General features: G+C 28.3%; 1 protein-coding gene across 1 annotated transcript in view; it reads right to left on the bottom strand.

The window, feature by feature from the left end:
- LOC142321742 (uncharacterized) overlaps positions 1-13,999 on the bottom strand; it is a 55,385-nt gene that overhangs the window by 19,631 nt on the left and 21,755 nt on the right. The window contains exon 2 of the mRNA XM_075360079.1: positions 2,357-2,510. Within this exon, the coding sequence (XP_075216194.1) occupies positions 2,357-2,450 (94 nt within the window). The 5' untranslated portion in view covers positions 2,451-2,510. The remainder of the gene's footprint in view (positions 1-2,356; positions 2,511-13,999) is intronic.

Below are 13,999 nucleotides of genomic sequence, written 5' to 3'. Positions count from 1 at the left end.
ACGAATCATGAGACCTTGCCAATGTTAAGGGCCTGAGTGCTCAGTGACAGAGTAGCTGGACGAAAGGTGCAACCATAAACCATATCAAAGAGTTATCTGTTGAGAGCCAGACTAAGGAATGATTTCTGAAAGGGGGCAGCAGCTCTTTCAGTAGTTGTTAAGGGCATAGGTCAGGAGGACTTAAACGGCCATATCAACATCACTCAATCTTCTGAGTACTGCACAGCTGAAAACAATGGAAAACCACAGCTGTATTTTTTCCAAGAAAATCTAGCTTTGCTATTTCATGAAACAAAGATGGAGACACCTCCCTTAGTAAAATATTCTGGAAGTAAACTAATCCCCTGTTCAGATCTCCAGGTGGGGACTACTAAGGAAGGGTTCACCAGAAAATTAAAAAATAACATCTACAAGTTGGAGCATGGAGTGTTAGAAGTCTAAAAAAGATTGGTAGGTTAGAAAATTTAAAGAGGGAATGGGTAGCTTTAGATGTAGTAGGACAGGAATTAGCGAGGTTCAGTGAGAAGAGGAAAACAACTTTTGGTCACATGATTTTAGAATAATTAACTCAACATCAAATACAGTGCAGGCGGAAGTAGGTTTCATAATGAACAAGAATATAGGGAAGAGAGTAGAGTATTTCAAATGCTTGGCGATAGAGTAATCAGGATAAAATCAAAACCTAAGCCGACAATGATTATTATATCCTATAAGAGCCCATAATGATCATGATGTAGGGTGTGTATAAAAAAGTCAGTTTCATTACTTTTCTCACACACTTTGTACATGCCATTTATAGAGTTAGAAAAGGCATTTGATAATATAGACTGGTATAAAATGTTCAACATTTTAAAAAACTTAGGGTTCAAGTATAGAGATAGAAGAACAATTTCAAACATTTACAGGAATCAAACTGCAACAGTAATAATTGAAGAAAAGAAGAAAGAAGTCATAATAAAAAAGGGACTCCAATAAGGATGTTCCCTATCACTGTTACTTTTTAATCTTTACATAGAACTAGTAGTTAATGATGTTAAAGAATAATTTAAATCCAGAATAACAGTGCAAGGTGAAAAGATAAAGATGCTACAATTTGCTGATGATATAGTAATTCTAGCTGAGAGTAAAAAGGATTTAGAAGAAACAATGAATGGCATAGATGAAGTCCTACGCAAGAACTATCGCATGAAAATAAACAAGAACAAAATGAATGTAATGAAATGTAGTAAAAATAATGTGGATGGACCACTGAATATAAAAATATGTAGAGAAAAGATTATGGAGAAAGAGGAATTTTGTTATTTGGGAAGTAAAATTTACTAAAGATGTATGAAGTAGGAGTGATATAAAATTCTGAATAGCAGAGGCGAAACAAGCTTTCAATCAGAAATATAATTTGCTTACATCAAAAATTAATTTAAACCTCAGGAAAACATTTTTGAAAGTATATGTTTGAAGCTTAGCTTTATATGGAAGTGAAACTTGGATGATCAGAGTACCTAAGAGGAAAAGATTAGAAGCTTTTGAAATTGGTGCTGTAGGAGAATGTTAAAAATCAGATGGGTGGATAAAGTGACAAATGAACAGGTATTGAGGCAAATTGATGATGAAAGAAGCATTTGGAAAGTATAGCTAAAAGAAGACAGATTTATAAGGCATCCTGGAATAGTTGTTTTGATATTGGAGGGACAGGTATATGGCAAAAATTGTACAGGCAAGCAACATTTGGAATATGTAAACCAAATTGTTAGGGATGCAGGATGTAGGGAGTATACCAAAATGAAATGACTGGTATTAGATAGGGAATCTTGAGGGGGAATCAAATCAGTCAAATGACTGAAGACGAAAAAAATTGATTTATAAAATAAATGATATTTAATAACAATAAATCTCACCAAACAAGACACATTAAAGGAAAAATAATGTTAAACTAATTGTTCATTGTTACACTTTTTGAGACACTCGCTGACAGATCAGAACCAATGTCACTTTCATCAAGTACTAAGCGCGACTGAGCTTTAATGATTGATTACAACCCAACAGTATTTCCAGATCTCCCACCACTTCTAAATGTCCAACACTTTGCACTGTAAATAGTAAACAAAAAGTACCAATGTTCAACATCGTGTGTTAATACAGTTGTCATGATAACTATATTCCAGTGACAAATAGTAGTTCTTTCTTCAGGTATTTCCATTACCACTAAGGAATTACAGTAGTAAATGTCCAACATTATAGATTAATATAATAGAAATAAAATTTTATTTACATTACATCATTTAGAGAAGAAATTTTTATGAAAATGTGAAAATAAAAAATGTAGAGTAGTTTCTAACCATAAAAAACCAATATTTACCAATTTTTGGCCACCGTTTTAGAGTAACAGTCCACATCCCATCTTTAGATTCAGTAATCCATTGCCAAGTCAACAATTCAAATTGACCTGGCATAGTTTTATTTATAAAAACATTAACATTTGCATTTTCTGGTTTTCGCTGCCACAGTTGATCCTGAAATTAAAAGAAATTTAAATAAAAATAATTTATTGATAAAACCCATAACTGATGAAGATTGTTAGATTTATGAACTGCAATAGTATGTATGCTTTGCTTTTTTGGTTGTTACAAGTTGAACAGCCGACTATATCTTTCAATAATGGGTACAATTAACTCTCCAACAACTTTATTCTAAATTCAGTCTTGCTGTTAGTAAATAAAAAACAAATTGTAAAAAATAAATATATTGGGGTTATTTCTTTGAAATGTTAATATTTATAACTGAAAGCAGTATGTAGACAGAAAATTAGTTTTATACAAATAAATTCCTGAATTTTAATTTTGTTAATAGTTAATTTTTTCTAATTTTAATTTTATATTAATTATAAGACCAATCAGATTTTCTGTAACTGAAGGGTGTGGACCGTTAAGTTTTGACACCATTAGTTTTTCTTTTAATTGTTCTAGAAATTACAAATCATTTTAAAAAGAACAAACAAAATACCATACTATTCTAGTTTCTGTTAACTGAAAGACTGAGAGGGCATAGAATAGTAAGCAATTCTGAACCTCTTTGGCTACAGTTCTTGTACTCAGTTTTTTAAAAGACAAAAAATTTAGAGGAGGTTTTCAGTTCGACCAGTATTTGTAATTTATTTATGTCTGATAATTAAATGGACCAATTTTGATGATGAACTCTATGACCATATCAAGATTTTATTGGCCTCTAGAAGAACAATTTACTAAAATGTAAATTTTGAATATCTCATTATTTCAACGTTTTCCATTATCACCCTGCTGGAAGGAGAATATCGGGTGTTCTTACCAAATGATGATTCCCTTCTTTTATCTGAAGGAATTAAATTTTAAAATTTTGATCTACAATGATTTTTCATACTAATGGACTTTAATATTTATGTTTTTTATTACTAATATATTTACCTATATATATATATATATATATATATACACATTAGTTCATATTAGTATACTGCAATAGTTATGCAGTTTATATTGCATTATGCATTAGTATATATTTATACTAATACATATTATCACAGAGAGGTACCAAAGGGGGTGCAATTAGAAAGAACATAAAGTGAACATTATTAAATGACCTAAGTTACTCGGAAGAAATTAGTTTTTTAAAGAATGAAGGAACCCTTCAAATACATTAAATATTTCTTGTGATTACTTGAACAACAAACAAAAAATTAATTAAATTGGTGATTTTGTAATTTTATTATGTTGGTTATCTTTCTGTTTTGTTTTATTAACTTGAGTAGTGTTTAATTTTTACATAAAATATTGTCACAATTACAGAGATTTTAGTTTGTATATTGAAAAAAAGTGTAAAATTATGGTTAAATTTATTTTTCTGAAAAATTCACCCCAACATATTTCTGGTTTTTTAAATATGAATTGTTTATAGAATAATCTTTTAGTAAGAGAGGAATAGGGTTGAATTTGTTGAACTTTTCAACGGTTATAATTTGCTAATGGTTAATATAATTATAACTGTTCAAAGTAAGGATTTAGTTTAATTCCATTAGGATTAGATCTGGACATATTATAAACTGCTGCTGTATATTACTTATGCAAGCAGCTTAAATAAAATTTTTATAAACGAAGAAATTTACACCTAGAAATTTCTATTTAGAAATTTACACCTATCTAAATTATTACACACCTTAGAATGAATTAAGAAAATAATTTTTAAACGGTAAAATTATTTTCAAAATACAACCAGATCTCTTTTTCCCTACTTAATAAAACATTTTTCCATGACTTATTTATTCAGGACTCTTTGTAAAAGTTTCAGATGAAGAAATTGATTAAAATAAAATTTTAACAAAACGTTGTATAAATATATATGCAGTGTATCAGGGAGAGGCAGTGTATATATGATGGTAGATAATTTATATTTATTTTCTCAGAATTAAATTCTTAAAACTAAATTACAGAATTTAAATAAGTTTTATTTGTTTATTAACAATATAACAAAGTTATTTTACGCCAAAGCTAAAAAAAAACTGCGTTTTTCAACTTTGTTTATTACAACCTATTTCGGAGAAAATAATGATGATACAGTTTCTGGGACCTATTTTTATTAATTTTTCAGATCAAAAACCATTAAAAAAAAAAAACACTAAATTTGTCACTTAATATACCTTCCCAAAATTTCAGTAGGGCTCATATTTTTCCACTCATACAGAAATTGGAGCGAAGAAATCTTTCACTAGCTGTTACTCATTAACGAAGCGTTTTCGGACCCATGTTTATATAAACTTTTTTCATTATTTTAATGAGAGAAATACGTCTATGAAGTTTAGCAGAATCCCCCCGGGACACTCTGTATATATAGTGCAAAATTTGATAAAAAGTTCATTTAATTAGAACTAAAATGTAGAAAATAAATATTTTTTTTTTAAATTTTAAATTTTCAAAAATATGCTTTTCTTAAAAGCATAAATAACAAAAAACAATTCGTACTAAAGAGTAAAAAATATTTTGTTTTCAAGAAAATTACTTTTAAAAAAATTTTCTTTTTACGCATGCTAAAAAGAAGCGTGGGGTGCGCTCTAATTATAAAGTCGCTGTTTATAAGAGCGCGCCTCACTCTTTTCTTTTTAATCCTGCATAAATAATAAAATTTTTAAAAGTAATTTTGAAATGCCTTATAGTTCCTTTGCCGTTTTTAATAAATTATCGACTCATTTTAAAGATCTTCTGGCTAATTTATTTAAAATTAAAGCAAATCCGTATCTTTTAATCATTTTAGCGATGTATCTTTTTTAAAAAAATGCTAATTAAAAAATGAAACCTAAATTTTCTGCACTTTGTTTAACATATACAAATAATTTATGCTGAACTAATTTTTATTAATACCTTCTAAATATGTATTTTTTTGTGTTTATTTATATTTAAATGTTTTCTTTTCTATTTTTTCATATATTTATTATTTTTATGTACAAAATTAAAATTGTCTTTAACCGCTTGTAAATTTTTTATGAGTCATAAAGTATGTTTTGTGACGTTTTTCTAATTAAAGTTTATCACGATTTTCCCTTTATTCGTCCGAGCAAATGTCGGGATAGTTCTTTTTTTATGGAATAGCATAACTACCAATTCCTGACATGATCTATACAACATATAATTATGTATAGATCTGACAGCGATAAAATATTTATTTATTCTCTTTAGAAAATAGGCTGACGGCTGGATACAGTTTCATATTAATAGATGAATTTTGTCGTTTTGAAAGATGCCAAGCTTTACCATAATTCAAACTCAGTTTTCATAAAAATAGACTAAAACCTCAGTCGACAAAAAAAATGTCCACCGATCGTTGCCAATACAATCCTTAAGTCTTCAATTGATAATTTTATTATTTCGGAAGACAAGAAATTTTGTAGGAATATTTTTAAATAATAAAATTATTATAAATACGAGTAAATAGATTTTCTGAACAGTATATCAATAAATTGCATTCTGTAGATCACGCCAGATATATTTTATGGATAAAAAGATTAACTGTCCCTGCGTTTGCCTAGGTGGACTAAGGAAAACTATGGTAAAAATCTTGATCACATCATCACAGAATAAAAGTTAATTAAAAAATATAAATGGCTAAAGCCAAATTAATTTAATGAACAAATGGATTTTTTTATACGTCTCTATTATTACGTTTGAATTATGCGGCTGGAACCTGTAACATTATAAGGGTCATTATGATACAAGTATTCAACCTGATCGAAAGCCTACCTTTTCAACCACTGACGAATCAGAAGCGAGTATTGTTTAATGTGTCAGCTGTTTTTTTTACTTTCATTTTAATCCGATTTAGTAGTTAGCATGCAGAGGTTAATTTGAAATTATACCAATAGGTAACTAAGTTTATATACTTAGCCCTCTAAGTTTATATGATAACCCTCTACGGAGCTGCCGTTCGTACGTGCTTGTACGAGTGGGCGGAGGCACGGGGACTGTCGCACTCCCGAGCGAAAAAGACCGGGTCTCGGCGGGGATGCCCCACTCGGGATGTCCGCGTTAGAGGCATTGGCATAAAGACCGTGTCCCGGTTTCCGGAGTGAGGATCCAGGGATGGCATAGCCGGGCCTGGTGGATCCTACTCTGGGGGTTTGAGGCGGGCGCAAAGTGAGATCTGATCGGCGGGCCGAGACGTGGAGGCTCGTTAAAGTAAAGGACACTCCCCTGAGCTGTGTAATACTTAACTGCAGGATCCGGCCCGGGGGAGAAGAAAAATGAAAAAAAAGTTTATATACTTCTCTATTTATCCTTTTAATTACGTTGGATTCTGAGGAAGAAATGTCTTTCTCAGCAACACTGATCGACATTAAAGAAAAGACAAAACTTATGACTAATAACCTATTGCCACAGAAATGAATTGTTTAATGTATTTTTTTTTTGAAAAATATTAAAAAATGTTCCGTAAACAATGTATTTCAATAATCCCAAAATTGTCTCATCCGTAGAAAAAATACGGTAAGAAACTCTCTATAATGCCCATTAAAGCGCTCTTGTGAAGTTTACGACATTCACCACGGCTCGTATCGTAACTTACTTCGCATTCGTCCATAATGGCATCATTATAGTCTCGTAGCATAATGTAATTCAATTTTTATTTTGTAATGTGTACGTTGCAATCTATTCAACTAGTGAACAATTAGCAACCCCCCCCCCCCTTTGACCAAGTGAGATGAGGATGATATGTCATGACATGTAAATGAGGTATAGTCTTATACAGACTCACACCGACCATTCCTGAGACGTGTAGTTAATTGAACCCCAACACCAAACTACAACGGTATCCGGTGTTTAGTATTCAAATCCATATTAAAGCAACTAACTTTTTAGTTAGTTAACTAGGATTTGAACCTCAGAACTTTCGATTTCGAAAATTAACTGTTAAACAGCTGACTTGCAACGACGATAAAGATTACAAATAAATATAATTACAAATATTATACAAAAAAAATTACAATACAGGGGTTAGTGAAAATTGTTTAAGCACTTATTTATGTACACGTTAAATGGGAAATGCAGAAAATTGAATCTTTTTTATCAGTATTATTTAAAAATTCATCGTGAAAGTAATACTGTTTCTATAAAAGAAAATCTTTTAATTTTATTTTAAATAAATTTGTGAGAAAATGTTGAAAATGGTTCGGAAATCTATTAAAAATGGTTACGAAAGTACCAATAAGACTCTTTCTCGTAAACTGAAATATTGTACTAAGATACGAAAACGATTTGCCGGCTTGATTAAGATGAACGTTGTTGTTCTTTTACCAAAACGTAAGTGCTTAGTCTTTTTAGCAAATAATGTACATTTAATTTTATATAAACATATGAATAAACTAAAAGTTTTAATTTATTATATATTGGTAAATATAATTTTCATTTATGAACAATAAACAACGATCTGACAACCCATTTTTATATCTTGAAAACTTATTCTGATTTTTTGAGGTGCTCCAAAAAATGACATTATATTTCAGACAGATATGTATAAAAAATATTTAATAATGCTAACAAATTTAGCGTTTTATTAATTCTCTTTAAGGGAAAACAGTGCAGTTTGATTTTATTTTAAAAGGAATCAATTTGATCATTCTATGATATTCAGTCATTTAACAAGAAAATATCACGTACTCTTGCTTCGAGGTATGTCAGCTATTATCACCACGCAAATAATAATTATTATATATACAAAGTATCATAATAATAATGTAAAATTAATTTTTATTAATCGATGAATCATTTTCATAATAAAAAATAATATTTCTAAAATATAATTACATAAACAATCAAATTTTATATTAATTTAAGAATAAATTTAATTTACTTACACAACCGCACGCGTATGCTGAACTAAGAAATAGACTAACACATCCTAAGGTCCACATTTTGTGTTTTGATGAAAAATTTTGAATTTATTTGGCTTTATATATAAGTTTTTCTTCGACCGTCATGGCATTGAAACTAACCAATAACGTTTGATTATTTCAATGTCACCGAAAAAATATATATGGTAAAAAACTGTTTTTCTCTAGAATATAGTAATCATATTTTATGCTATAATGCATAAAATTGGCAAGGGCAAGCTTCTAATATATATCTTTTCAAGCGAATGTCAAGTTTTTTCTTCATTACAAAGATTCTTCGAAAAGAATTTCCCGCGGTTCCTACTACAAGAATAAGCGATTATTTTTCATTCGATCTGTAGCAGGGAAGCAATCCGTGTCCAATTTCTTTTGTATTTTTCTTCGTAATTCTTTATTTACGTTTTTATATTATAAAGATTATTATATTAACATTAAATAATAAATAAATATTAAATTTCATTAAAGTAATTAGATTTTTTTTTCATGAGGTGAGTAATTTTTAAAAATAATTATTATTAGTAGTTTTCTTTTTTGTTTAATAAGGTACATTTTTTGTACAAATGTTTATAATTTTAATATGAAATAGTATGATGATTTGTAATAACTGTTACCTGATTTTTTTTGGCAATATGTTGAAATAAAATTTGAATTTGATTTAAAAAAAAAATTTAATAAGATTGTCCTTGAAAATTATAAAAAATAATTTGTTTCAAACACACGCGCGCATAACAAATATATACCAGTAGTTTCAGGAAGTTTCTGTTGTACTTTTAATAAACGTACTGTACTGGCTTACTGATCCTGTCGTTGTAATAGTGAAAATAAAAAAAAGCTGAGGACAAAGTTGTAATACTTTCCTAACATCGGTAAAAAAATTCTTGTTTTGTGGAAAAATAATGATACATGAAAAAAGTTACCTAAGATTTATTTTTCGGGATGGGGATAATTTATGATGAAGTTCTATTGTAAAATTTTCATTTTATGTTTAAATAAACCCAAAAAAATTTTTTATTCAATATATTTATATTTTTTTCTACTCCCCTACCTTAAAAATCACCTTCCAGCAAACCCTTTTTATGTTTCTAAGTTTATTATGTAAAATGGAAAAAAAATTTTTTGAATTTCCTGAAAAATACACAACCTATAAAAGTTACCTAAGATTTCTTTTTTGTAGGTGGGGTAAATTATAATGAAATTTTATTGTAATATTATTATTAGAAATCTATTAATTAAATTAATTTATATTGAAATTTTATATAAATTATCCCTATATGTTTAAGTAAACCAAAAAATAATTTTAAAGAATTCAAAAATTCTATATTTTTAAACTTTGATCACTTCCCCACCCACAATATTGCTCCCAAAATATCTCTTTTTTTAGAGAGGGGGTTACTACTAATACTACTATGCTTAAGAAGATATAAAAAAAAATTCAGTAAAAAAGTATGCAATAAATAAAAAGGTAGCTTTTTCGATTTTTTGGAGAAGGGGGAATTTGGAGTAAATTTTATTTTAAGTGGTAAGATAAGCATGATTTATATACTAAGCTTAATATAAATTAGGGTTATGTTTGCAAAATTTTGAGCAAATTGACCCTAAAAATCTATCCATCCCACCCATTGAGATATTGACTCGAAAATTAAACCAACAAACTGCCCATATACACGAGTCTCTTTGTCAAATCTCATCAAACTTGGTTTATCCAGTCAAAATTTATTAATCTTCAAAATCCCAACACACGTATATACATTTTTACGAACATTACCCCCACTTTTTTTTCTTTTTTTGGGTCCCTGGGTTATGAAACGGTGAGAAGTTAAAAGAAACTTATCCCCCATTTTTTGACCGATTATCATACTTTCCTTCTTTCCTGGCATCATACTTACTTTCCTGGCATCATAGCTCTAGAATATAGTTTATATCCCATATAAACATGGGTTTGAAAACGATTTTATTTTTTCGAGTTACAGCTAATAAAAAGATTTCACACATATTCCTATTCTAAAGGTCAAATAATGTTATAAAACTCAACGATAATTAAGCAAAATTATTAATTTTAAATACAATCATTAAAAATTAAAAGAAATGGATCCAGAGCTGTATTGCAAGTAGTTTCCGAGAAAATTGTTATAAATTAAATAAAAAATAAAGTGAAGTAAAAAGGAGGAGCTTTTTAGGTTTGACGTAAATTTGTAGTGAATAAATTCTGAGAAAACTTAGGAAATGAAAATCGAATGAAATTTTAAAATATTTATTTTTATTAAAAACCAAACAACAAAATTTCTGAAGTCTAGCAACACAAATCATGGGTTAAAAGACAGGCCTACTTCTCTCAAAATAATTCTATAACAAACCCAAATTACTATTTAAATTAATAATTTTATTTTTTTAAATTCGAGGCCGCTTTTTTTACTATTTTGCTGTAAATTAATTCAAATGTAGATCTTTACTATGAAGTATTGTATTCATTATCAGCAAGTCAGAAAATAGCGGTTAGATTCCCCGTTTTGAATTCTTTTGACTTCGTATGATGACCCATGAGGATAGAGTGGAATCATTGTTGCTCAAAGATAATTTAGGTTTGTTATAAAATTATTTTAAGAGTAGGCCTATTTTTTAACCCATGATTTGTGTTGGTAGATCTTCAGAAATTTTGTTGTTTGGTTTTCAATAAAAATTAATATTAAAAATTTAATTGGTTTTAATTGCATCAATCTTCTCAGCATTGAATTTTCTACAAATTTTATGTTGAAGCTTTATTTCGTTATTGCCAATTTAAAAATAGTATATTTACTCCAATTCTAAGGTTGCTTTTTACTTCAATTTTTTTTAAATTTACAACAATTTTCTCGGAAACTACTGTAGATACAGTGGTGGGATCCATTTCGTTCTCTTTTTTCAAGAAAGATTGCATATAAAACCAATAATTTGTATTCGAGCATTATTATTTGTGTCCGATTTTTAGAGCAGAAACCGTAACTCGAAAACAAAGCTTTTTCATTATTTTGATGAGGAATACGTCTATAAATTAAGACAGCAACTTATAACAGAAATATATATACATATATATTTTATTAATGGATGATTTTACATTAATTTTTCGCTTCTGAATAATAATGAGATGAACTGGGTAATAATGACCGATGAAAGAAAATCAGTCTAAAGCCGGAAATCAAACTTGGAATTTTGATACATCAATCGATTGCTGTACAATCTGAATTACTCAAGCTACTTTTAATAATTTCTCTTCCGTTTAGAACTCTCAGTGAGATCCTTGGACATTTATCCCTTCTTCGCTCCTCTTTGTTCTTGCTATTTATTTTAATTATTTATATTCTCCATGCTTCTAGTGATCATATCGCGGTTTTTGCAAATCTTACGTTTTGTTTTAGGGTCCAACTAGTTCATCTAGACCAAAAAAATAAACATATGTATTTATTGATGTGCGTACGTATGTATGTATTGTGTCGCACTGCTTTCGGCCTTAAATCTGAGAATTGACGCAACCGATTTTCTTCAAATTTGACTCAATTATTTCTCTACATGGAACATTGATCATATTAATTTTTTCCCAAAATTCTTTAACGGGGTGGGGGATTTTGAAAATTCGTTAAGGAAGGATATCGCAAAAAACCAATGTCAATTTTTTTCAGAGAAATTTTAGAGAAAACTTTATTAAAGCAGATTTGTTACTTACAATCCGTATATAATCCAAATTTTTTTTTCAAAATCAACCCCGCTCTCTTAAAACTGAAATATATGTATTTTGTTCTTTTGCTCTATCTCATTTCGGTTTAAATATTTTGCAAACATCTTTTGACAGGATCTACTTCATACGGTACATAGAGCTATCAAGAAATGTATAGTGTTTTTTTTTTTTTTTATTATAGACCCCCGGCAAACCTAAAATGCTGGAAAATTTTTTTTGGAGCTCCAAAATTAAAAAAAAAAATTTGTAATGCTCAAAACGTATTTTTTTAAACGATAAAGTCACTAAAGTAATTTAATACCTCTCCACGAAAAAAAAATCGAGATTTTTTTTTAATTTCAATTTTAATTGATTTAAAATCTATTTTAATGAATATTTTAGTCATTAAAAAAGCCACCTGATGTAAGAGTTCTCAAATTACCAAAAGTGAAAAACATGTTTTTCGAAATTATGATGCTAATATATACTAAAATTAAAAATGTCGGTTATTGCTTTATTTTGTTGTTCATTTTGGCTTCAAAGATTAAAAGATTTAATAAAATCAATTAAGTAATTTTATATTTAATAAAAAAAAAATATTTTTTAGAAATCAATAACATCGAAATTTATTAAGATATTTTTTTTTTTTTTTTTTTTTATGAAATAACTGAAGCTGGCTAATTGAACATTTTTGATTGATATTTTGTAACATTTGTACATTGTAAAAAGAATTCATAATTTTGGTTAATGTTTTTCAATAAAAAGGTATTATTTTATCATTGAAATACAAATAGAGCTTAAAATAACTGAATTGAAAAAACTTTCTGGCTTTAGTCATTATTATTCATGATGTCAACATGTCATTCATGACTGTTACAATAACTACATTTAAACCTCCTTGAAAAGGATAGAATTGTAGAAAGTGATTTTGTATTTTCAATTTATATTCAAAAGGTTTTAGAAGCTTTTTTTAGGCTTTTTATGAAGAACGCAGTTTTAATGACTATGAGAGAGTGATTTTGTGTGTGTGTGTGTGTGCGCGCGCGCGCGGGTGTATACATAAAGCAAAGTTAATCGAGAGCACTGAAAGAAAAAATGAAGTTTTTTAATAAAAGAAATTTCTATAAAAAATTTTAAAAAACAAAAGTAGATGTTAACAAAATATGAAAGTACTAAAATTCAGATTAACAAAATCAATAGGAAATTGAAAATAAATTAGCTTATAAAAACTATTTAATTAAAAAATATATGTATTAAAGAATTAAAATAAAATAAGGTAAAGTAAACTGATATTTTTATAATATTTAAAAATAAAAGTTAAAAGAAAAACTAAGCTAATGTAGATTAAAATCAAGGAATAATAGAAATTGTAGAACCATAATATTAGAGCGGGGAAGTGAATAAGCAGAATGGGAAAGGATAAGCATCGTAAAGGAAATGGGTGTCAATTTGATTGATGATTTTCTTTTTGTTATACATTCCTGATATTCAAAACTAAAGATGTATGTTTGTTCAAAAAAAAATTAGATTTAATACATAATAATGAGAATTTTAATTGCTTTATAACATTATTTTCATTAAGTGTAACTTATTTAAGTTGTTTTTTTTTCTTTAGTTATATATTGTTTGGCCTGAAGTTGTCCATTACATGGACATATGATGAATATTTAGATCCCTGCACTCTATTTTTTTTGCTCTTTTGAGTTCATTAAAATATTTGTGAATTCACTCACACTCATTAAAACTGTTTTCTTCATATGAAGTAAGTCTTCTAAAAGCTTTTGAATATAAACTGAAAATACAAAATCACTTTCTGTATGTGTGTATATATATATATATATATATATATAGTTGTACCCTGCCACGCCTCGCTGTGGCACAGCGAAGTTTCTGCAACGTTTATCAAT

This window comes from Lycorma delicatula, chromosome 3, assembly GCF_047948215.1.
Source record: "Lycorma delicatula isolate Av1 chromosome 3, ASM4794821v1, whole genome shotgun sequence".
NCBI classification, from domain to species: Eukaryota; Metazoa; Arthropoda; class Insecta; order Hemiptera; family Fulgoridae; genus Lycorma; species Lycorma delicatula.
This window is presented reverse-complemented; position numbering and strand designations above follow the sequence as displayed.